Source organism: Canis lupus, chromosome 11 (assembly GCF_048164855.1).
Source record: "Canis lupus baileyi chromosome 11, mCanLup2.hap1, whole genome shotgun sequence".
NCBI lineage: Eukaryota > Metazoa > Chordata > Mammalia > Carnivora > Canidae > Canis > Canis lupus.
The window spans coordinates 2,207,574-2,233,572 of NC_132848.1; the positions used below are offsets into that span (position 1 = coordinate 2,207,574).

General features: G+C 40.5%; 1 protein-coding gene and 1 long non-coding RNA gene across 4 annotated transcripts in view; one reads left to right on the forward strand and one right to left on the reverse strand.

Moving 5' to 3' along the window:
• Positions 1 to 828: 828 nt before the first annotated feature.
• SARNP (SAP domain containing ribonucleoprotein) overlaps positions 829 to 25,999 on the reverse strand; it is a 50,148-nt gene continuing 24,977 nt past the window's right edge. The window contains exons 10-11 of the mRNA XM_072842750.1: positions 4,384 to 4,473; positions 829 to 1,124 (exon numbers count right to left, since the gene is read on the reverse strand). Of these exons, the coding sequence (XP_072698851.1) occupies positions 1,083 to 1,124; positions 4,384 to 4,473 (132 nt within the window). The 3' untranslated portion in view covers positions 829 to 1,082. The remainder of the gene's footprint in view (positions 1,125 to 4,383; positions 4,474 to 25,999) is intronic.
• On the forward strand, positions 18,137 to 21,596 carry LOC140642360 (uncharacterized). 3 transcript variants are annotated; one of them, XR_012038824.1, is made up of 4 exons: positions 18,137 to 18,259; positions 19,018 to 19,080; positions 19,555 to 19,694; positions 20,450 to 20,879. It is a non-coding gene; the product is annotated as an uncharacterized lncRNA (long non-coding RNA). The 3 variants fall into 3 exon arrangements; XR_012038825.1 differs by lacking the exons at positions 18,137 to 18,259; positions 19,018 to 19,080 and adding an exon at positions 21,323 to 21,596 and having other exon boundaries at positions 19,482 to 19,694; positions 20,450 to 20,604; XR_012038823.1 differs by lacking the exons at positions 18,137 to 18,259; positions 19,018 to 19,080 and adding an exon at positions 21,397 to 21,595 and having other exon boundaries at positions 19,482 to 19,694; positions 20,450 to 20,604.

Sequence of the window (25,999 nt, forward strand, 5' to 3'; positions counted from 1 at the left end):
ACCACAGCAACACAGGATCTGATCAAGGTATCAAAGTCTTCTCGTAAGGTGCCAGGCTCCTAAATTCTATTCTCAAAAACAAAACAAAACAAAACAAAACAAAAAAACCCAACCAACCAACCAACCAACCAAAACCAACCTCACAGAGATGTCCAAAAATAAAGATTAAGAGGAGAAACCCTACACCAACATACCCAAAAAGAAAAGTAGCACATCTCCGATCTTGGTGAAACATCAAATGCAAACAGCAATCTGCTTAGAGAGTCAAACATAAGGAGGCGGCTCAGCAAGGAAAACAGATTTTAGTAATATGTAAGAAACACTGCCACTAAAACTGTGTACTTCTCTAATAGAAGGCAAACTAGCACAGGACTTGATTAGAAAGTAGAAGCCTCCAGGGGCACCTAGCTGGCTCAGTAGGAAGAGCATGCAACTTTTGATCCAATCTTGTGGTTCTGAGTTCGAGCCCCATGCTGGGTGTAGAGATTAAACAAGCGTGTGCATGGCACACACACACAACTTAAAAAAAAAAAAAAGAAGCCTCAGTGTTCCTCCTACTTTACTCAATGGGTCACGTCAACCTGCTGAAGCAAAAGATTCAGGGTGAAACTTGGCCTCTTTATGGAGGATAAAGAGTAAAAGGATGCCTATGAGTATGAAAGAAGGAAATAAATAGGCTTAAAGGGATAGACTCAATCCTTTTCCTTGTTCTTTTCTAATGGATAAAGGCATTATGGCTAATTCCCTGTAATATTTGTCCCTGAAGCTCCTCTTATCTGGTCTAATCTGGTTCTAAGAACTCAAAGGAGCACCTAATAAAACACATTGTTTTCTTTTCTATTCGTTTTTTTATTAACAAGCAAAATAATAATTAAAAAACAACAACACAAGAACAACAACCTTAAAGTTGGAACAGCAATGAGTCAAATTGCTGCTGAAGTTCCTGGATGTACCCGGGATACATGCTCTCTCATTGCGAGGCAGGACCTAGGCACATGACTGTGCATTTAGGTATATATATGACCAAAAAAAGTCAGAGAGATGGAAACCACTGGAGAATAGAAAGCATTAAGAGCTTTTCATCAGGCAATCCCAAAACGCTCTGCCCTTTTCCTCTTCTTTGCCTGTGAGAAAGAAGAAAGAAAAAAATTAGATTGCTAGACAACAGTGGCCTAGGTTCCTGACTGCTTTAATTCAAACTCACATGAACTATCACAAGGTCCAAGAAGGAGGGGAGACCCAGGCTTAAGCTTGGCAGCCAGAGATTCCATTCCTGAACCTCTCTAGTTATCCAGTTAGAGCTGGAGAGTTTTAGTGGGAAAGGAAGGGAGAAGACTATGGGTAGTAAGGGTTGGGGGAAGAGGAGGAAGAGAATAGTGGTAGAAAATGGAAAACTGAAGAGAGGGCCACTCAGCCTTATAGCAAGTTAGTCTGGAAAGAACGGACTCTTAACAGGCTGAGGAATCTTCTAGTCAGTGAGGAGATGGGAGATCTCAGAGGACAAAGGGTTGACCAGTGCTATTTTTTCATGGAAAAGGTGAAAGGGATGCCATTCTAGGCAGTAAGGCCCAAGCAGGAGCTATTCCTTGGGTCTCCAAATTCACAAAAAGGCATATAAATCTTCAATGCCAACAGAATAAATGGGAAGGAGGAGAGTCCCCAACATGGATCTCTTTGAGGGAGTTAGCACTGGAGAGAGACACAAAATGAGAAATGGGGGAGGAGAAAAAGACCTTTTTGTTCTGAGACTGACTCACAACACAGCACTGAGTCCTTCATCCTCACTCTAACCACTGCCTCCACCAAAGAGGGGACTTTTTTTTTTTTTTTTTATTCCATTCATGCAGGAGGTTTAATTTAGATCTTAAAGAAAGATGAGTGTGTATAAGCCCAGCCCACCCTATACCTGGATTACTGACACAATTCTTTGGAATCAAGTAAGTCATCTGGTTCATGTCAACGCCATCAATCTCTGAAGTTACTATTCCTTTATATGCACTGACTCTCCCAACAAAAGCTACTATTTGTTGCCAACCAACAAAATCCTCATCTGCCTCATCTTGGAGAAGCCAAATGTACTACCTTATTAGTAAACATGGCTGGTTCAACAGTTACCTTGGCAAAAGGAATAATTTTACTAGAATTAAAACAAGCCTTTAAGTTTACCTCTAGCTTATGCTGGCAAGTCAGTAAGTAAGTTGATATTTATAACAGGTAATGCTTTATTCTGAATTAGTAGCACAGAGAATACAAAATCTTTCAAGTTTCTTCCTACTGGAAATACAAACTGATCAAACTAGGCAGCATCTGGTGGCTCAGTGGTTGAGCATCTGCCTTTGGCTCAGGTCGTGATCCTGGGGTCCTGGAACTGAGTCCCACATCGGGTTCCCAACAGGAAGCCTGCTTCTCCCTCTGCCTATGTCTCTGCATCTCTGTATATTTCATGAATAAATAAATAAAATCTTTAAAAATTTATATTAAAAACAAAGTGATCAAACTGTAAAATTTTCAGAGTTTATTTACAAGACTGACTCTGATATTCATTCGTAGAAAGATTTTGTAAGATTTTATGTGTGTGAGGTAATAGATTTTCCAAGGTCATCTCCAGGGCTGCCTGACTGGCTCAGTTGGTACAACATGCAACTCTTGAAATCAGGGTTCTGAGTTCAAGCCTCATGTTGGGCATAGAGCCTACTTTATTTTTTTATTTTTATTTTTTTAAGATTTAATTTATTTATTCATGATAGATACAGAGAGAGAAAGAGAGGCAGAGACACAGGTAGAGGGAGAAGCAGGCTCCATGCCAGGAGCCCGACAAGGGACTGGATCCGGGACTCCAAGATCACGCCCTGGGCCAAAGGCAGGCGCTGAACCCCTGAGCCATCCAGGGATCCCCTGGAGCCTACTTTAAAACAAAACGAAACAAGGGCCATCTCTAGAGATAGATGAAAAGAAGTAAATTTAGATTAAAGGAAGAAGGGAACGTCTGGGTGGCTCAGCGGTTAAGCCTCTGCCTTTGGCCCAGGGGGTGATCCTAAAGTCTCGGATGAGTCCCATAAAGGGCTGCCTAGATGGAGCCTGCTTCTCTCTCTGTCTCTCATAAATAAATAAAATAAAATCTTTTTTTTTTAATAAAATCTTAAAAAAAAGGAAGAAAGAACACTGCAAATTCTTCACCACCCAAGAAGTTTCTAGAATTCAAATACACTCATCATTTCAATTCCTTATGTACACCTTAGATGACACTTTGGGTCTCCATTATAGATATATATATTTTTAAAGACTTTATCTCTTTATTCATGAGAGACACAGAGAGAGAGAGGCAGAGACACAGGCAGAGGGAAAAGCAGGCTCCATGCAAGGAGCCCGATGTGGGACCCGATCCGGGGACTCCAGGATCATGCTCTGGGCCAAAGGCAGACACTCAACCACTGAGCCACCGTGGCATCCCAGATACTTTTTTTTTTTTTTTTTAAAGCAATCTCTATACCCAACATGAGACTGGAACTCTTAACCTCAAGATCAAGAGTCACACGCTCACCTAATGAGCCAGCTAATGCCCAATATAGATACTCTTAAATCACTAAATCAATATTGTCTGTCAAAGCTCCACGTAGTCTTGCTCAGGGTCTCAGTTAATGTGAGTTACCCCAGAGGAAACTGGGATAAGGATAAACACAAGTTTTTTAAAAAACAAGAAAAGAGCTGCCCTTTCATTTAATAAACTATTTATTTATAAATAAAGTGATTAAGAACAAGAAGTCTCATTTGAGTCCATTGACCTACTCCAGATGGGAGTTAGGCCACAACTATACTTGTGTCTGAGTTAGATAAGCCTTTATTAAATGATCAAAAAAAATGTCTAGCAGATAAACAGAGACACTGCTACTTACTAAATATGACAGCTTTGTGTCAAGTATCATCGCTTTTTACATAGAATAAGTTCATGCTTGAAATACCTCTTCAAGGTAGGTATTATCTCTACTTCCCAGATGATAAAACTGAGGCTCAGAAAAGTGCCATAACTTGTAAGTAATACTAAGTGGCAGAGCCATTTTTTAAATCCAAGCTTTTGTGATTCCAAATCTTGTGCTCCTTTCTAAGCTAAATGGCTCTAACACCAAATTAAGTATGCTGATGGAATTCAGTGTGGCTACTTTATCCAGAAAACAGATATTAAGCAAAGAATAAAAAGATCTTATTATTTGGGCACTTAAGAAGTAGGCTAGGGAAAGAAGAATGTTTCTTCACCCTCACTTCCTTCCAAGGGCTCTACAAAGCACTCTAGATATATATATGTGTGTATATATATGTGCATACACATATATAAAATATATAAATATAAATATACATATACATATAAATATACATATATTTTTTTACCTCTGTATCTTCTGTGGTTCCTGTTCCGGCTGAACTTGTAACAATCCCAAATCGCTCCTTCCTCTTTTTCAGCTTCTCATCATCTTCAGACTGTTCAGGGACAAAGAAAAGAATTGAAACAAGATAGCCTCCACTCAAGAGATAAAAGAGAATTAAATTATAACTTAATGGTCACAATATGGCAGCCAACCTTGTGCCAAGAACTAAGGATCACACAAACAAAAAAGGAAACTGAATAAGCAAGCATACAGTATGTTGTCCCTAAGAACGACTATAGAAATTTAAAATAGGGCCTCAATGTTCCTAAGACACATGAAGTTAAGAAAACATAAATACCCATACAACAAATTTCTGTGAAGAAATTTTGGTAGTTCAGAGAGATGGAATACTGAGGCTTCAGTGAGTAACACCTAAGGACAAAACGGTGGTAGAAGGCATCTAAACTACTTGTTAAACACTGCTTACAAGTTCCATTTACTTGCGAAGGAACGGAAGGGAAAGACGCAGCCAGAGTGGTATTTCTGAAGAATGTACAAAGAAAGCCAAGCATTGTGAATGCCCAGCAAAGGCACAGAAGGCTCTGAATAATCTGAAATGATTTTGGAAAAAGGTGAGTCAAGGCATTAGCTGCAGTTATCTCTCTAAGAGAAAGATGCTCTGGACGGTTCACAAGCATCCAAGAGACTCACTGCCCTTTAACTGAGAGAATATTATAGCTTACCATGAATTAGAGCTGATCATACTCCTATAGCTGTTTTAATGACTGAGCTAATGTTCACATCTAACACTGTTCAATGTAAGAGTCTCATATATATTCCCATCAGAACCTAAACCCTGCCACTTTATTTATCCCACTTTAACAGTTATTTTCTCCTTTTCTACGTTCCCCCCATGCCCAGTCACCAGTAATCAAAAATGCAGCCCTACGATGAGTAAACATATAAAATTAGATGGACTCTCTGGGTGTTCTTCCACCCAGGATTTTCTAGAACTGGGCACACATCTAGACTAAGATCCTATCCTTTCCGTATACCTCAAGAGACCCTCTATCTATACATACATACTCACCCTCACCAAGGTCAGTTTCTTTGACTTTATTTACAAAGGTAACCAACAGAAGGTCGAGTCAAAAGAATTCAAAGAAACTTCTGAATATGATTCTGTGTGGTGCTCCTAAGGTGGTCTTTTTAAAAATTCCAAGGAGTTCATATCCCTGCAGTCTATAGGCAGGTTATATCTCTGGGTGTCCCAGAATAAGAATTAAAAAGAAAGGCAATCAAGAGATCTATAGAAACATAGGAATTTAAAAATATGTGTCCTCTCAACCTCAACCAAGGAGTTGCATTTGTTCCTACGATCACAGAAGCCACCTCTTTGGCCAAAGACAGGGCAGCTATTCAGCTTTCCGTGTTTAATTTAACTAGTCTATTCTCTGAACACAGTAGGCAAGAATACCTTCTTGGTCTTACTTTGCCTCTTTCAGCTCAAGAAGCATGTCCATTTTCTCCCTTTTGCTGTACTTGCTTTATAGGGAGTTAGAAAGGAGTCAAGAAAAGTTGGTGGCTATGAAGGACTGAGGTACCCTACACATGAGTTTATCACTTAACCATAGTGTATTACTAGAAAAGAATATTGCTTACACAGTTCTTCTGCCTTTTTAAAAGATTTTTATTTGTTTATTTACTTGAGACAGAGGAGGAGCAGAGGAAGAGGGACAAGCAGACTCTGCACTGAACACAGGGCCTGACATGGGGCTCAATCCCAAGACCCATTATCTGAGCTGAAATCCAAAGTTGGATGCTTAACCAACTGAGCCACCCAGGTGTCCCTGTCTTTTTCATTATAACCCTCAGCAAATCCACAGTGGGTACAAAACTGATGCAATCTAAACTCCTATAAAACATGGAACCAGGTTTGAGGGGGGGGAAGTATTTTTTTTTCCCATTTATTTATTTTTATTTTTGAAGGAGGAGGGGCAGAGTGAGGAAGAGAGAGAATTCTGAAGCAAACTCCTGCTGAGTGTAGACCCCTGATGTAGGGCTTGATCCCAGGACCCTGACATCATGACCCGAGTCAAAATCAAAACTTGGTCACTTAACTAACTATACCACCCAGGCAACCTGAAAAAAAGTATTGTTTTTAATAATCAAAAATTAAAACAATGCTAACAATACAGTCACTAATATCTGAGTGCTTATTTTGTGCCACTCTTCGAAGTTCGTTACATGCAATATCTCATTTATTTTTTTAAGTTTACATATATGTAATACACACACACATTTTTAGTAATCTCTACACCCAACATGGGGCTTGAACTCATGACCCCAAGCTCAAGAGTCGCATGCTTTTCCAACTGAGCCAACCAGGAGCCCCTCATTTACATCTCAAACACAGGAGGTACTATGACTAAATTCATTTCATAGAAAATAAAAAAAGACTTGGAGAAATTAAGTAACCTAGTTTTTTTTTTTTAATTTTTATTTATTTATGATAGTCACGGGGGGGGGGGGTACAGAGACACAGGCAGAGAGAGAAGCAGGCTCCATGCACCGGGAGCCCGACGTGGGACTTGATCCTGGGTCTCCAGGATTGCGCCCTGGGCCAAAGGCAGGTGCTAAACCACTGTGCCACCCAGGGATCCCCCTAGTTTGTTTCTTTTTTTAAATAATAAATTTATTTTTTATTGGTGTTCAATTTGCCAACATACAGAATAACACCCAGTGCTCATCCCGTCAAGTGCCCCCTCAGTGCCCTGCACCCATTCACCACCCCCCGCCGCCCTCCTCCCCTTCCACCACTCCTAGTTCGTTTTCCAGAGTTAGGAGTCCTCAGGATCCTGGGATTGAGCCCCACACAGGGCTCCCTTATCAGTGGGGGTCTGCTTCTTCCTCTCTCTTTGCTTATGCTCTATCAAATAAATAGATAAAATCTTAAAAAACAAACAAAATACATCCACTTTCCTAGCTTTACCATCTCTTCAGTTATCTCACATAACCCTTTCTTTGGAGGAACAGCAGCAGAATGGAAGTGTTTAATTCCCAAAGGAAGAAGGATGGCTAGGACCCTTAGCTAACAGTAGTTGTAAACTACTTCAACCACTTTCATAGCACTCAAATAACCTGGATCAATGCCAGGATCCCATCCCCTTTCTACTGTAACATATGTCTCTACTTTAGGGATCTAGGGAAAGGACTAAAGATTTTCTCAACTGAATTCGTTTCTAATTTTGCCTAACTGGCTACTCCATCTGTTGAACTATAATAAAAGAATTAGGAAGGTTTCCAATGAACACAGCCCTCCTATTTTTCCTTACCAAAGTTACTAGGAAAAGTTTTCTTTATTTTGTCTACTACCATTAAAATAAAAGGGAATAAGAGACAAAAATGAAGTGCTCAAAATGAGAATCTCTACAGAATATTCTAGATGAAATATCTAATTTCGCTAATTTTCCAGGCCAAGCACAGTGTTAGGGGTAATAAAAGGAACATCCACATCCTTCCTGAGGAAAAGCAGGAATAGACCATATATTGCTGAACTACCACTACGCACTTATTTTCATTCAATTCAGAGGAAGGAGTACTTCGGCAAGTTCAAATCACAGAAAGGGAAATGGTACTTTATTTTAAAAACAGCTGTTTTTTCAGCTCAAACCCTGGGGCCACTCCCAAATCTCATCACAAAGCCTATATTTATTTAGAATGTGTGGGACGGGACAGCCTTTCCTCTGGTTCTCTATTTTGCTACATCCTGAAATGGGGATTATGTCTTCCAAATTAAATTTTCTGTGCTTCCTTTGAACTCAAAGGTGAGGAAAGATAGAGGGAGGAAAAGAAAAGAGGGGGGTTACATTTCGCTAGCCACTAAGGCTAGATCAGGGAGTTCTTCATGAGCTTCCCTTTTTAATCAGACTTTTGGTGTCTCTCCTGGAGATCCAGGCAGAGCATCTGCTGCAAATCTACCAGTGGCTCTAGGGGAAAAAAAACAAAACAAACAAAACAAAACAATACAGATCCTCCCATGCCCCCTACAAAAAGCCTGCCCACCCCTCACCCGCAGAGACCAGTGAGGGTTTTATTTATTTTGTGCATGCCTGCCTTTCCCTCCCCACCCAGAGCCCCTCAGCTTCCCTCCTAAAGCCTCTTTCCTCCTTGCCCTGCAAGGAAAGTGCACAACAGGCCCAGTAAATCAACACAGTTCTAATGATCTCTCTCACTTGACCCTTCTAGCGTGACGGTGTCGCATGGAAACAAACGTACAATAAACTTCACTCCATCTTTAGCTCCTTGCTGACAGGTTTTGATTCATGGGATGGTGAGACCCATCTGAGGGAAATTACCTCGATCTAAACGCATCTCTCTCTGCATTCATCAGGCCAATGCTCCCTCAGGCCATGCTCAAGTGCACAAATGGGGTTGTGCATCTGCAGGCAGCACTGACCCCTCTAGCTCAGTGTCATAGGCATTTGCAAATCTTTCCTTTCTTCATTCTTCCTCCACTTTCCTCCTGCAACTCCTCAACCACTAACAAATCTTTTTTCTTCCCATGTATACTTCTGTGTGGGAAGAACAGTGCTGGAATCTGAAGTGCCCTTATTTCCTATCTAGTGGAAACCCCTCAAAACATACAACATGCATTCAAAACCAGAGGAGGAACCTGTCTTCACTGACTAAACACATGCCTTGGACGTTCAGATTGATCCATATACTTCACCTGCTCACCCTCTCACTCAAGATCTAAATAGCAAGGCAACTCACTAACGCCAGTAATTTCAGCATACATAATCCTATCTCCCGATAGCTGCCTTGTTTTTCTTTTTAAAAGCTCAGAAAGACAGTTGTGGAAGAGAAGAGAGCTCATATACAAAGCTCAGGATGGAAAGCAGGATGTATATTTAATAAAGCCCAATACTCCCATGAATCACTATCACTGTATTTTCCATCACAGAATAAGAGATTTCTAAACTGAGCTCTTCAGACATCTTTTTTTTTTTTAAGATTTTATTTATTTATTCATGAGAGACATACAGAGAGAGAGAGAGGCAGAGACACAAGCAGAGGGAGAAGCAGGCTCCATGCAGAGAGCCCGACGTGGGGCTCGATCCCGGGTTTCCAGGATCACACCCTGGGCTGCAGGCGGCGCTAAACTGCTGCGCCACTGGGGCTGCCCTCTCTGACTTTTCAAATTCACTTTTCTCCTTGTTTCCCTTTCATATTTGGAAAATCCTCAGGCAATATAAAGAAAACAATGCCTGCTGGAGGAAAAGACTGAGACACTCAAGGCTGCACCAAGATACAAATTACATGTGTGAAAGTGCTCAGAATATAGGGTCTCTCATATAGGCACTCAATAAATGGCAGCTATTATTTCTACTGCAACCTTCCTCCTGGTCTTTGAAACAAACTGTGAGACCACCAACAAAATTTTGAAGCTAAAAAACAAAACAACAAAAAAATTTTTTTTGAAGCTAACAACGCCATTCATTCATCTTCTACATTAGAAGCAAGGAAATCAAGGGGCACCTGGGTGTCGGCAGGCAGTTAAGCATCTGACTTTGGCTCAGGTCATAATCTCAGGGTCCTGGGGTCAAGCCCTCCGTGGGGCTCCCCACTCAGCACAGAGTCTGGCTTATCCCTTTCCCTCTCCCTCTGCTTGTGTTCTCTCTCTCAAAAAATTAAAAAAAAAAAAAAAAAGATGTATGGATAAAGAAGATGTGGTGTATATATACAACTGAATATTACTCAGCCATCAAAAAGCATGAAATCTTGCCACTTGCAATAACTTGGATGGAACTAAAAAGGGTATGATGCTAAAGCAAAATAAATCAGAAAAAGACAAATACTGTATGATTTCATTCATGTGGAATTTAAGAAACAAAACAGATGAACAGGGGAAGGGAAGGAAAAATAAGATGAAAATTGAGAGGAAGGCAAACCATAAGATATGCTGAATTCTAGAAAACAAACTGAGGGTTGCTGGAGGAGAGGTAGGTAGGGGTAAGGAATAATTGGGTGATGGGTATTAAGGAGGGTACTTGAGGTAATAAGCACTGTGTGTTATATGCAAGTGATGTATCACTAAATTTTACCTCTGAAACTAAATTAAAAAAGCAAAGTCAGGGATGCCTGGGTGGCTCAGTTGTTGAGCATCTCCCTTTGGCTCAGGGCGTGATCGAGCTCCCTGCATGGAGCCTGTTTCTTCTCCCTCTGCCTGTGTCTCTGCCTCTGTGTGTCTCTCATGAATAAATAAATAAAATCTTAAAAAAAAAAAAAAAAAAAAGGCAAAGTCATCAAAAGTAGGGAGTTAAGAATCTTGGGGTGGCTGGCTGAGTCAGAAGAGCACATGACTCATGATCTCAGGGTTGTGAATCTGAGCCCCACGATGGGTGTGTAGCAATTACCTAAATCAATAAATAAGTAAAAACTTTTAAAAAGTAGGTAAGAATCAGACCCATTAACAAGACAACAAGGAAATTGCCATTAGCTGCAAGGCAAACAAGTATTTGAAGAACAGATTTAGGGTTAAAGTGTGGCAGCATAAGTAAACAGCCAAAACCACAGTCTTCTCTATCAGGTACTATTAACCATCTTCTCCTTCTGAAACCCTAAAAAGCAAACAAACAAACAAAACTATGCCTGCCAGGCTTTACTGATTTCATCAAACCTAATAATTAATGACAACAAAAAAATCTAAATACCCAAGGGAACAGAGCAAACTCTAACTCTGTAGTTTCAATCTTAGGTACTCTAAAGGTCCCTGAGGAACTGCTTTCAATGAATTACAGGCATCAGTTTCCATCAACATTTTATTTTATTATTACTTTAAGATTTTATTTATTTATTCATGGAATACAGAGAGAGAGAGAGAGAGAAGCAGAGACACAGGCAGAGGGAGAAGCAGGCTCCATGCAGGGAGCCCCTGGGACTCCATCCTGGAACTCCAGGATCACACCCTGGGCTGAAGGTGGCGCTAAACCGCTGAGCCATCCAGGCTGCCCTCCATCAATTAATTAATTAATTAATTAATTAATTAATTAATTTATCCATCCATCCATCCATCCATCAACATTTTAAATAATACCACTAACCCATTCAAAATTAATCCATTCATCCAATAGTCATTCAAATATCCACTGAGAATTTACTTTAGGTTAGGGACTGTTCTGGCATTGGGAACAAAGGTGAATAAGGCAAAGATCCTTAACCTCAGGGGACTTATGAATTTACGACTTACAGTAAAGACATATGCCACTGTTCATTACATTACTGCATTATGAGGACCCATGGGGAAGTCTTTTGGTCCCTGGATGTAGAATAATTATGCTTTTGCTGAGCAACTTGTAAGTTTTTATCTTCTTAACCCTGTGAATCACTATAAACACTTCTGTATTTCCCTCTACTGAAAGCTATAAAATTTGGAGCCAAATGTGTGGCCTGTTTCTGGCAAGCAGTTTTGAAAATATTCCTATTAGCCAGAAGTATTAAGGTAAGAGAGAGGTACTGAGGTGAGATCCAAAGACAAGGATCCAACACCTAGTTTCCATGACAGAAACTTAGAAGACGAAGTGCAGTTATAGAGTTGCTGCGGGTCCCTTAAGAACTTACTCCTCTCTAAATATTAATTAAAAATACTTTAGTGCCCCAAGAAGGAAAAAGAAAGGGGAAGGAAGTAGAATTATTACGAGAAATTTAAAGTTAAGGACCCCTGTCAATGGTTTCCATGGCATATATACTGTAGCCAGGAATTAAGTCCCAAATGGAAGATCAGCTACAACAACTGGCAGCCTGAACATCATAGCTTTTTAAAGTGACTGTTTCTTTCTATGGCAAAGAATTCTAAGGATAAGATCTCTACCCAAGATGGAGTAGATTGTGGCTTTATCTTCCAAACCCAACCTTTGTCTTCAAGATACAAATTTAAGAGAACATTTTTCAAAACTTACTAATCTTATCCTGAATACAATAAAGAACACCACTCCAAGCTTAGTGTGCCAGGGTTATTTGCTCTGCCAAAGAGTCCACTTTGATTTAATTAGCACTACATGGGCTATGTACTGAAAGCATACACCTTCTTCAGACTTATTACCAGTGCCACTCTGGATTATAAAAAGAAACTAGGAGAGGGGTGCCTGGCTGGCTCATTTGGTAGAGCATACAACTCTTGATCTTGGGGTTATTAGTTTGAGCCTCACTCTGGGTGTACAGATTACTTAAAAAAAATAAAATCTTATGGGCCACTGGGTGGTGCAGTCAGTTAGGCAACCGACTCAGTTTCGGCTCAGGCTGCAATCTCAGTAGTTGTGAGATCCAGCCTTACATCAGTTCTGTGCTGAGGGCAGAGTCTGCTTGAGATTCTCTCTCCCTCTCCCCTCCTGTTCATGTTCTTTAAAGTTAAGTCAATCTTTAAAAAATAAAATCTTAAAAAGAGAGAGAGAGAGAAGCAACATAATGACCCAAATGTAACCCAGGCTTATTTAAGGATGCACTTCCCAAAGCCCAAAGCAAGAATGTGTACTGAAATTAAATAGGACATATCCACACTATCAGAGGAGATCAAAAGAATTAACCAAGCCAGATATTTTTCCTGGTCAGTACAATACCTCACTTACTCATCATCCCTCCTTACACCATGTGTGAGAAGAAGAAATTCCAATCTAAAGAATTATCATGTGAAGATGTTAATATTTCTTAGACCAGTCTGATTTTCCAAGGGAATGTAAGGTAAGAGTGAGTCAAAAAACAAAGGAGCGAGCTTTATGGTCACTTTTCCGGACTCTCAAATGACTGATAGCAGGATGAAAAGCAGAGGCTGGGAGCTTTCAGGCGATGGTTGATTAATAATGACATGGCCTTGACTTCCAAGAGGGAAAGGTTATGAAACACTCCAGGGTAAGTGGGCTTCCAATTTCATACTCTCAGGGTGAATGACAGCAACTGATGGTTTTTCTCTCAGAAACACTGCAATGCTTAAACACACAGCTGTCACCTCCCTGCCCCAGTTTTTGAAAATCATCTGAGTATGTTTATTCCTGAGCCTTTATGCCAGCCAGACCACAGAACATAAGGTGGTCCTAAAAACGAATGCACAGAACCTAACTAACTAGCAAGACAAAGGTGAGGGGCTGGAGTAGCAAAAGGTATGCCATTTTAGCACACACATAGTAAAGAGACACTAACAACACCCACACACGTAACAAAAAAATACAGCTCCCAAAACAACCATATTCTCTACTCTCAAAAAATTGTCAACTGTGAGATCAGAATCAACTTTCTAGGACCAATAGGGTACAGCAGGAACTTTAAAGCTACACAAGATTTAGAGACCACCAGGAACTGTATCTCCTCCTATCTTTATAGGATTTGAAGCCCCAGAACACAGTCAGCTCAGAACCAAACACTCTTCTGAGTCACTAGCTCCCATCACTTTTTTCTCTTTCTCCAAAACAAACTTCTTCCCCCACCCCCACTCCTCTCCAACCCCAGAGGAGGTCGTCTCGGTCTTGCTCTAGCTGATTGTAGGACAAAGCAAGGCAGGTGGAGGAAATGAAGGCTTCACACTTGAGACCCCCGGAAACCAAGTTTCTATTAAAAGTCCCCACCTCCCTCCCTTAAAAGCCAGGAAGCTGCTGCTTTTAAGGATAAGCGATGCAGAGCCTGGCAGCAATGTCAAGAACTCAGTAGAGGGAAGCTAAAACTTTGAGGGAGGTAAATGCTGTCTTAACCAAATAGAGGGAATGGGGGATGACAGTTACCTGTGCATCCAGAAATTAGAATGAGCACCAGGAAAGTAGATTTTCACCTAGAAAATGTGTGTGTGTGTGTGTGTGTGTATGTATGAAAAAAAAATTTTTTTTTTTTTTTTTTTTTTTTTAATTTATTATGATAGTCACAGAGAGAGAGAGAGGCAGAGACACAGGCAGAGGGAGAAGCAGGCTCCATGCAGCGGGAGCCCGACGTGGGATTCGATCCTGGGTCTTCAGGATCGCGCCCTGGGCCAAAGGCAGGCGCTAAACCGCTGCGCCACCCAGGGATCCCTGAAAAAAAAATTTTTTTAATGTAAGCTCTATGCCCAACTTGGGGCTCGAAGTCAAGACCCAAGTGTCATGATCTACCAACTGAGCCAGCCATGTGTTGCCCCACTTCTAATTATTTTAAAATAAAGATTTCTGGTTTTACCCCAATCTAATAAATCTGAATCTCAAAAAGAGCTTAGGAAAATGTATTTTTAAAATGTCCCTTGGTGGGGAAGCCTGGTGGCTCAGGGGTTGAGCATCTGCCTCCGATTCAGGACGTGATCCTGGAGTCCAGGGATTGAGCCCCACATCAGGCATGAAACCTGCTTCTCCCTCTGCCTGTGTCTCTGCTTCTCTCTCATGAATAAATAAAATCTTTTTATAAACAAACAAACAAATGGTCCCCTGGTGACCCTTATGTGCAGCTATAGTTGGGAATAACTGTAAATGGCTTTAAGAAAGCCTGGAGGGCAGCCCCAGTGGCGCAGAGGTTTAGTGCCGCCTGCAGCCTGGGGTGTGATCCTGGGGACCCTGGATTAAGTCCCACATCGGGCTCCCTGCATGGAGCCTGCTTCTCCCTCTGCCTGTTCCTCTGCCCCTCTCTCCCTCTGTGTCTCTATGAATAAATTAAAAAAATAATAATAAAAAAAATAATTTAAGAAAGCCTGGGAAAAAAAAAATCTCACCAAGTCCAAGCAAGGTTGCTACTCCACTCGGGTTTTCCTTCAAAAGCATTAGAGGCCTTCCAAAAACGTTTATGCTTCCTACAAACAGGGTATCTCAGCTACAAGGTTGTGAAGGGGAAAACAAAGTTATGAAGAAATCACAGCTGGCTCTAAGGAGCACACCTGTCTTGTTGCCTTCATAGAACTCAAGTAGAGGAACAGAGAGACTCTTCTTACAAAGGAGTTCAATACAGGAAAAACATGCCAAAACAAGATCAGAGAAGACTTCAGGTATGTGGAGGAAAGACAGAGGAAACAAGGTTCAAGCATACAAAGGTATTTCCTTAACCTGCAAAAGAGAAGTACAAGGGGAAATATCAACAAAGCAGAGAACAGACAGGATTTGTCTTAGGGCTTATGTGTTTTGCTCATTCACTTAGAGCACTTAAAGAGGTCCATCACTAAGGCCTCTCTCATCTTATAGCTTTCTCCACTTCCAGTTGCCCTTCCTTACTACCTCATACCTAAGCATGAACATGATAGTGAAAACTGCCTTGTCTGCTCTATACCTCAATGAACTCCTTACCCAATAAATACTTTTAAAATCAGGACAGATGGGGCACATGGGTGGCTCAGTCGGTTAAGCATCTGCCTTCAGCTCAGTTCATGATCCTAAGGATGGAGCCCACAACAGACTCCTGGCTCAGCAGGGAGTCTGCTCCTCTATTCCCTTTCCCTCTCTCTGCTTCTGCCCCTCCCACTACTCATAAATAAATAAATAATATATATATAAAAAAGACAGCAAGCACTTCAAGCATAGTATCTTTCTCAGTAACACATCTTCACTGCTAAGGATTTAAAGATTCAGTATTTGATATGAATTTCAAGTGTAGAACACCCTGAAAATACATTTCTATTTTTGTCCTAAGAATCTGCTCTTGGGATGAGAAGGTAATATTTGGTTAAATAGTATTTTAAAAATGTGAGAAAAGAGTAACAAAAGAAAGGGAGGAGGGATCCCTGGGTGGCGCAGCGGTTTGGCGCCTGCCTTTGGCCCAGGGCGCGATCCTGGAGACCCGGGATCGAGTCCCATGTCGGGCTCCCGGTGCATGGAGCCTGCTTCTCCCTTTGCCTGTGTCTCTGCCTCTCTCTCTCTCTTTGTGTGACTATAATAAGTAAGTAAGTAAGTAAGTAAGTAAATAAATAAATAAATAAATAAATGGGAGGAGAGGAAAGGAGTTAATATTTTCTAGATCTTAACAAGATGCCTCAGATCTTAGTAACAACAGGGCTTTTCGCGGTGCCTGGCTGGCTCAGTCAGTAAAGCAGGTGACTCTTGATCTCGGGGTTGTAAGTTTGAGCCCCAGGTTAGGGGGTAGAGATTACTTATTTTTTTATTGTTTATTTTTTTTAGAGATTAAAAAATTTTTTAAAAACTTAATATAACAAAACAAGGCCTTTGGTAGTTTGCAAACATTACCACCAAATGTCCCCCTATAAAATAGCTCCCAGTCTGATGCCCTGCCTCATCCCGATCCCTATCTCCAAAATACTACAGGATTTTATCTGACCTGCTTCGGCTATTAGGCATAAAAAGGAACTTTGATATTAATAGTGAATATGTAGGAAAATGAACTGTTTTGTTATTATCAAACTTTACTTGAACTGACCTATATTTTCAAAAATAAAATGTTACCTCTCCTTATCAATGTCAGCCCAAAGAACACTATTACCCAATAATTATTAGCCTCTCAATAATTAAAATACATCTTAAACATCCTTATGTTATAGCTTTCAGATCATGAAGAGTCTTTGAACACCAAAACTTCCTACCCCCCCACAAAGAAACTAGCAATACACACAGACACCAAAAAAAACCCCTCAACCAAAACAAAAAACACCCCATACTTTTTTCTCCTGTACAAATACTGAAGGATGGACAGACTTGGGATTCAGAAAGTGGGCTTGCATTTCACCACAGGTAGGGAGAGTATCTGAGAGCAATCAGACAGATACTGCTCGGATTAGAAAAGCCAGGCCAGTTACCGGTTGCCCCTAAATTAGACATACAGCTAGATATACAATCTGATATAATATACTTAACAACTTAATTTTAAAAATTATTACCTTATGTACCATAAGTAGAACTTTTATTTTTTTTAAACTGACACTCAATAAACAAACAAACAAACAAACAAACCGACACTCAGAGAATTGATCCCACCTCAAGAACTTGGCTGAGCAAAAACAATGAAATGTATGTAAAAGTAAAACAGACTCCTTTCCTTCCTTTTCCAGGCTGTATTTACTCCTGGGGAAAAGACAACAGGAGGGCCACAGAGAGACATAAAACTTGTTTTTTATCAAAGTCATCAATTCTGACATGTTAGAAGAAGAATGCAAAGACATAAGTGGGGGTGGGGTATCGAGCAGGGGAGATAGAAAAGAGTGTGCATTTTTTCCTTACTACAAACTTTCTTACCTCTAGTTCTTTGGGTTCAAATTCAATGTATAAAGCCGTAAAAAAAATAAAATGAAAAGGTGCAAGATCCTTGGTGTTCTCAACCATGTACCCTAGGGAAGTATAACCCTCTATTAGAAACTCCTCAAAAGTGGCAGCAATAAAATATTTTGCCACAAAAAAAAAAAAAAAAAAAGAAAGAAAGAAAGAAACTCCTCAAAGACCCAACTTATAGTAAACAGGGTAAAACATCAGCCATAAATGCTGACAAAGCATCAAAACTTTCAGCTTGCTTCCACAAAATTTTTAAAGCTTTTCCTCTTATATTCCTAATATTTCTTATCCAATTTTTTCTTCATACAGAGCTAGGTAAAAACTATGTTTAAGGGTTAGGACATAGAGTGGGAGGGTAGAATAAGAAATTGGGCAAAGAAAAACCTGACTCCTATTTCTCAAGTTAAAATTAGAATACATTTTCAAGAGCCCTGGGCAGAACAGAGAAAAATTCCATTCTGCCTCTTTGCTCTTCCAAATTCCTATAGCCAAGTGGCTCAACAGCAGTTGAATGGCACACATAATGACATCATTGATTGGAACTATAATAGAAGGGAGTGAGAAGAGCGGGTGGTGGGGGGGGAGTGGGTAGGGAGGGAGGTGAAGATGTATTTGTGTTACAGACAAAAGACAAGTTCTGTTCCTCAGCAGGGACAAATGAAGAACCAGATGAGGGGATAAACTGAGGTCAGAGAGTTTTTTCCCTATTGTTTCCTCTTTAAACAGCTCCTTCACCACTCCCTTAAGGTTTGTTCCAATGGGCATGTAGAAAAACAGTTTTTATCTTAGAGGAGAGAAGGTAGGGAAAAAAAGCCAAATATTAATTTTCAAATTATTATTAATTAGAAGATGATTTAAAGGACTGGTTAAATTTCAGTTGGGCCCCCAAATGCTCCAAGAAATGCTGAAACCTATATGGGTTTGCATCTTGGCTCTTCCTGAAATTCATCCTGACACTCTCAACTGCTATCTCTATCCACTATTCTCTCTCTCTCTCTCTTTCTCACTCACACACACACACATCCCATTCTTACCATCTTTTCTTACTGGTTAATATAAGTTAAAAGAATATAATTTTCAAGTAGAATAAGTATTTTTGGGAAAAAGGACAATCTAGAATAAAGGGAGTGTATTCCCCCCCAAAGCCCTTGCTCAATGAAATACTCAATGAAATGCCTAAGAAGACCCAAAGTGAAGTTTTCTCCCTCTACAATCCTACTATCTGCATTTCTCTTGGTCTCATGGGGCCCCACGGAAAGGACAATAGAGAATTAAGTGGCAGTACTTGGTCTAGGTACTACTAATTGAGTATATTTTGGATGAAAAAGAACCCAAACCCACTTAGTAGGCTACTTCTCCAACTTATCTTGGGATCTAAATCTTTTACCACTACCTCTTTAAAAAATATTCTAGCAAACTCCTCACCAAAGTTTATGGTTTTTCAGGTTCTTATAGTACCATGTTGGCAATGTTCTATGCATGGCCCCACAGGTCGTCTTTTGGAAAAGGTTTGTATACACATACCTAAACTCTAACAATTATAGACCCTCTGAGAAAGTTGGTGACCAACTTCCAAAACCACAGTGTGAATTTCCTTCTCTCCACATCCTTTTATACTAAAACCCACTGCTCAAGGGGAAGAATAAACATTTCTTCATTTATTTCAGATGGTGGAAGAGAATATAGATAGAACCAAATAGGGGATCCCTGGGTGGCGCAGCGGTTTGGCGCCTGCCTTTGGCCCAGGGCGCGATCCTGGAGACCTGGGATCGAATCCCACGTCGGGCTCCCGGTGCATGGAGCCTGCTTCTCCCTCTGCCTGTGTCTCTGCCTCTCTCTCTCTCTCTGTGACTATCATGAATAAATAAATAAAATATTTAAAAAAAAAAAAAAAAAAAAAAAAAGAACCAAATAGGCCTTCCAGAAGACAGTGGGTGGAGACCAGCCCACTATCAGTTAGCCACAGTGAAATCTGCTTGTAGGAGACACTGGTGCTTTCCTGTGCTTGGAATTGACTGCCCCAGCTTCTTCAATATCTCAATGGATTTCAATGACAAGATCCTCAAAAACAAGGAAAGTCCAGTATCTCTCTAACTCTGAAGTGGTTCATCCCCAAGCACTGGTGAGCAAAAAAATAGAATTATATGATAGGTTCATGATACTAATCTTTATAGCCACACAACAATTTTTGCAGTAATAGCCCAATAGAGAAGTAGGGAAGGTTAATAGGGATAAAAGATGCCTATATTTTCTACTACTAATGAAGAACCAAGAAGCAGTATCATATGCCCCTCACATTCTCAGGGAGGGAGTAGAGTATACACCAAATACCAGTTTTCTGCTTAGTGCCTGGGCTTGGGTTTTGTTTCATTTGGTTTTTAATACTTACCTAGCTGGATGTCCTATAACTTCCTAAAGCATCAAGTTTCATTTTTCCCAAATGCTAATGTTTGGGAGGGAAACATGAAAACAAAAACAATCCAAATTAGATGGGATGCCTGAGTGGCTCAGTGGCTGAGCACCTGTCTTCGGCCCAGGGCGTGATCCTGGAGTCCCAGGATTGAGTCCTACATCAGGCTCCCTGCATGGAGCCTGCTTCTCTCTCTGCCTGTGTCTCTGTCTCTCTCTCGCTCTGTGTCTCTCATGAATAAATAAATAAAAATCTTTTGAAAAATCCAAATTAGCTCTATCAGTTTACACCATAACTCTAAGCCTAGACTTAGTTTTTATAAACAATATCCTATGACCTTCATCTATTAACTGAGCTGTATTCTTTTTTTTTTTTTTTAAGATTTTATTTATTTATTCATGAGAATAAACTTATCCCCAAAGATAAGTTTCTTATGTGCCAAGCCAAGTCCTGTCCTTCACCAACAGGACTAACCCAAACACTACTTCTCTTGGGAGGCATGGAAAACTGACAGAGAGAGGAGGAAAAACAAACAACAACAACAACAACAACAACAAAAACAACCAGTTAAGCACAAGACTGAAAACCTAGCTGGTGATCAATCAGAACCAACCAAGCGGAGGTTACTTATCTGGGTTTTGTTTTGTTTGAGGGGGTGGGAGGTTTCTCAGCCCATAGCCACCATGAGGCTTATATGAGAAAAGGCATGCCATTCTATCCTCAAATAGTCCAAAGAGTTGGAGGGGACAATTTACAGCCTCTTGTGTAAAAAATGTCTATAAATGCCAGTGCCATTCTTTGCCTTGTCACTTCCCATTATCCTAAACCAACAGGATTCTATTCACTGAGACTTGAGTTGGAAACATGAACGGACAGGCCTTTCTTGGGCAGGGGGAAAGGAGGAAGATGATTGCCGGGGGGGGGGAGGGGGGGGACGACGACACGCCAGATTTCTTTAAGTTTCTGTGGACTGCCAAACATGTATAGTACATACTGGAGTTGGAAGCTGAAATATATGAGCAGTCATGCAAAAGTCAGCCTAGAAGAATAGCAGCGATTTGGTAACCTCAAATTGGTAATATGCGCAAGATGTAAATATAAAATACAAAGAAAAGATGACCAGATTTTAACAACAACAACAACAACAACAACAAAAATCAGTCATAAACACTGCTGATCCATGGCCCACTTCCTCTCACATATTTTCTCTTTATCATATATACACTAGTCTGCCGAAGAGACATCAGTAAGAAATCTGGGTCTTATTAAGCCAGACCAAGCAAATACAAACTTCATGCAACGACCATGACAGGAGGGGGATTTCTGGTTGCCCTTTTCAGGCTACTAGGATGAAGAAAAGAAATCTCTACATTATCTGCTAACCTCTAGTATTTGAATTTTATCTAACTGAAAGAGATCTGTGCGTAGAGAATTATAACACGGAATGCCTGGATGGCTCAGTGGTTGGGCGTCTGCCTTCAGCCCAGGGCGTGATCCCGGAGTCCAGGATCAAGTCCCGCATCCAGCTCCTGCGAAGAGCCTGCTTCTCGTTCTGCCTATGATTCTGCCTCTTTTCTCTCTGTGTCCCCCTCATGAATAAATAAATCAATCTTTGAAATAATTGTAGGGATCCCTGGGTGGTGCAGCGGTTTAGCGCCTGCCTTTGGCCCAGGGCGCGATCCTGGAGACCCGGGATCGAATCCCACGTCAGGCTCCCGGTGCATGGAGCCTGCTTCTCCCTCTGCCTATGTCTCTGCCTCTCTCTCTCTCTGTGTGTGACTATCATAAAAAAAAAAAAAAAAAAAAATTTACACAAAAAAAATAAAATAATTGTAAAACTTAAAGATAGCTGACCAAATTATACAGAAGGAGGCAACACTGGAACCCAAGATGAGATGGACACAGTATACTGATCTGGCTGTTCCATAAATACAAATTTAATCATGTTACTAACCTTGGCCAATCAAATACTAGGTAGCAAATCATTTCTGGTGATAGAGAACAGTTAAACACAGATTCTGAACCAAGCAGCTCTCACTGAGAAAGTAGCCAGTTGCAATTTCAGGATTTGGATCTAGGTCAACCAAGTTCTGGGGGAAAAGTTACTTTACAAAAAAAAAAAGGAGGTACTTCCTTTTCTTATCTCTTCCTACCCCCTTTCCTCTAATTTCTCTCCTTCCACATTCATTCTGAAATTGCTTACACACTATAAGCACTAAAAAAATTCTGGGCTACAGAAACAGTGGTCCAAATATGTGGTCAGATAAAGGATTTCTATGCTACTTCAGGTACAAAAACTGTGTAAGAGACATAAGCTAGGCTTGAATTGTCCAATATACATGCAGCTATTTAAATTTCATTAAAGGGGATCCCTGGGTGGCTCAGCAGTTTAGCCCCTGTCTTTGGCTCAGGGCGTGATCCTGGAGTCCCGGGATCAAGTCCCACAGCGGGCTTCCTGCATGGAGCCTGCTTCTTCCTCTGCCTGTGTCTCTCATGAATAAATAAATAAAATTAAAATAAATAAATAAGTTTCATTAAAAACTTCAGTTTACACTAGCTATGTTTCAAGTAATCAATAATGACATGTGGTTAATCACTACTGCATCAGACAACATAGGTTTATTCAATGCAACAATATTCTATAGAGTATTTCCAAAATCACAGAAAGTTCTATTGGACAGTGGTAGACAGCAAAACATCAGCACTTCTGGACATTTTAATGGTTTATGGGGCAAAGTACAGCAAACTGATGAAATTAGGATGATTCTGAAAATCAGGATTTATGATCAATATAAATGGAATCTATACTCAAAGATGGTATCTCAAAAGTTTCAAGTCTCCAATAAAGAGGTCCCTGGAAGAAATCACACATACACACCAGTACAGTGCTATTCAAAATGTGATCAGCCTCCTGGTGCTGATCTCCAAAATGTTTATCAATCTGCAATAACTGGAAATTGACAGTGTTTGGAAACTTCCAGAGTAATTTAACACTGCTGTGGTTTTTTTTTTAAAGATTTTATTTATTTATTCATGAGAGAGACAGGGAGAGAGGCAGAGACACAGGCAGAGGGAGAGGCAGACTCACTGTGGGGAATCCGACGTATGGCTCAATCCCAGGACCCCGGGATCATGACCTGAGCCAAAGGCTGACCCTCAACCACTGAGCCATCCCAGTGTCCCTGATGTGACATTTTTATTGTACTTTACAAAAGTATCACTCTGCAATGAATTTGAAAAAAAATTTTTTTAAAGTAAGCTCTCTGCCTAATGTGGGACTTGAAATCACTCACAACCCTGAGATCAGGAGTTGCATGCTATATCAACTGAGCCAGCGAGGCGCCCCAATAAATTTTTAAAAACTAGTCTTTTGCTACAGAATTTGAGAAGCACTACTCTAGAACATAGGTAAGACAATGGATATTATCTGAAAACACAGCTCGTATAGTCAGTTCTACCAATTACCATTACCAGATTACAACCCTTGAGATATTTTTTTAAGTTTATTTTTTTATTTTTAGTAATCTATACCTAGCATGGGGCTGGAACTCACAACTCCCAAGATCAAGAGTCACACTCCACCCCCTGAGCCAGCCAGGCACTCCAACCCTTCAGAGATTTAAAACTAGAAATGAAATCTTATCAATGATCAACTAAAACACGGAAGTTAATTGACTCAAAGTCATAAAGTCAGGTGGCCAACAGAACTAAACTAAGAAGGGTAAAAGGGTTAATGTTAGATCATTTCATATATAATTACTTACTCTTCTCACAGTGTTAGGTATTACTTCAGTTTTATAGATGAGGACCAAAGTTTAGTAATTTGCTCAAAGTCACAAAACTAATAAATATATCTCTTCATGTTTTACTTAGCTTCCTATGGACTAAAAATGAAAACAAGTCAAATATAGAGGGTCTAAGGAAGTGAACTGAAAAGGCTAATATCCCTGTAATGAAAGACTATGAAAATAACTCAGGTAGGCAGTATTAAGTGAGGGAAAAATTCGTCTCAAGAAGTGTCCATATGAGCTATATAGTTGGAAATATGATGTTCAATTTTGTTAATTTTGATGGAATACATACAATTCTCTACAGTAAAGTTACTGCTGAGATTCTTGGACACCTAATCTTCATATACAAGAGGAGACAGATGAGAACTGGGGCCACAGATCCAAGCACCCTTCTCCTTGGCCATCTAGCAAAACAGAAATGACTTGGTTTATAGTGATCCTTCCCAATTAAGCTGCATGTAGTTTAAGAATCACATACTCCTTCAACTCTCAACTCCTGAATTTAAAACTTCATACAAACCAGCAAATATTCTTACTGAACACCTATATAGTCTCAGCATCAAGCAGGGCACAAAGACCTAATATTATGCTTCTGGTAAACATAAAAAATGTTACCTAAAGGGAAGGAAAATGGAGCACAGTTGCATGTAAGGTTAGAAGTCCCACTGGGGCATAAATATTTTTTTTTAATTTTTATTTATTTATGATAGGCACACAGTGAGAGAGAGAGAGAGAGGCAGAGACACAGGCAGAGGGAGAAGCAGGCTCCATGCACCGGGAGCCCGACGTGGGCCTCGATCCCGGGTCTCCAGGATCGCACCCTGGGCCAAAGGCAGGCGCCAAACCGCTGCGCCACCCAGGGATCCCAAATATTTAGTTTTTAGTGCTCAGGTTTGTTTGTTTTTAGGATTTTATTTATTTATTCATGAGACACACAGAGAGAGAGAGAGAGAGGCAGAGACACAGGCAGAAGAAGCAGGATCTCCACAGAGAGCCTGATGCGGGACTCAATCCTAGGACCCTGGGATCACGACCTGAGCCAAAGGTAGATATTCAATCAGAGCCACCCAGGCTTCCCTACTGCTCAGTTTTTCTAAGCAAAAATGTTAACAACCACAATCAGGACAGTGTTTTCCAATGGATTTCCAGACACCTAAATGCTTCCCTACTCAGTGGGAAATACGAACTTTTCTGGGCACCTGGGTGGTTCAGTCGGTTAAGCGTCATCTGCCTTAACCAGCTCAGGTTGTCATCCTGTATCAGGCTCCTTGCTCCTCGGGGAGCCTACTTCTCCCTCTGTATCACCTGCCTTTCTCACTCTTTCTCTCTCTCTCATGAATAAATTCTTTATAAAAAAAATAATTTTTAAAAAAAGTTTATTTACGTACATAATCTCTACACCCAACATGGGACTCGAACTCATGACCCCAAAATCAAGAGTCACATGCTCTTCCAACTGAGTCAGCCAAGCACCCCAATGACTTTTTTTTTTTAAGAATGATAGGCTTATTTTTTTTTAAATTGTATTTATTTATTCATGAGAATACACAGAGAGGAGAGAGAGGCAGAGACACAGGCAGAGGGAGAAGCAGGCTCCACGCAGGAAGCCTGATGTGGGACTCGATCCCAAGTCTCCAGGATCACACCCTTGGCTGCAGGCAGCGCTAAAACCGCTGAGCCACCGGGGCTGCCCCCCAATGACTTTTTTTTGATACTTCTTCTGGTTTGAAATAGTCTTCCCTCAATCCTGCCCCCACCTCCCCCGCCTCTTCAACAACCAAGAAACATGCTTTCATGCTCACAGAACATAGATTAAGAGACTACCTGCTCCAGGCAAACAAGAGAAGCCTCAGCCTTTTTTCCAACGTGCCTGGAAAAACTCTAAACACAACAATGCCCTATAGAATTATCACTCTACATAACATGGTGTCACCTTGTTTAATAAACTCAACAGCATCAGTTAGCAGAGGGGCAGAAAGAATGAAATAAGTTTCTTGTTTTTGTTCCAGGGAACCTTTAAATTTTGTTTCTGGGTACCTTTGAGCCTAAGACAGGATTGTTGTCTCCTGTTTCCATGATGACTGGATCAGAAGTTAAAGCAGATGTAGTAAATTTTTAACATCAATGAATTCAACATCTTAACTAAGAGAAATACTGACCATGTTGTAACAGTCTGGGCGGAAGCTATGAAAACAATCTGCAGGAAAAAAAACCCAATTCGCTATG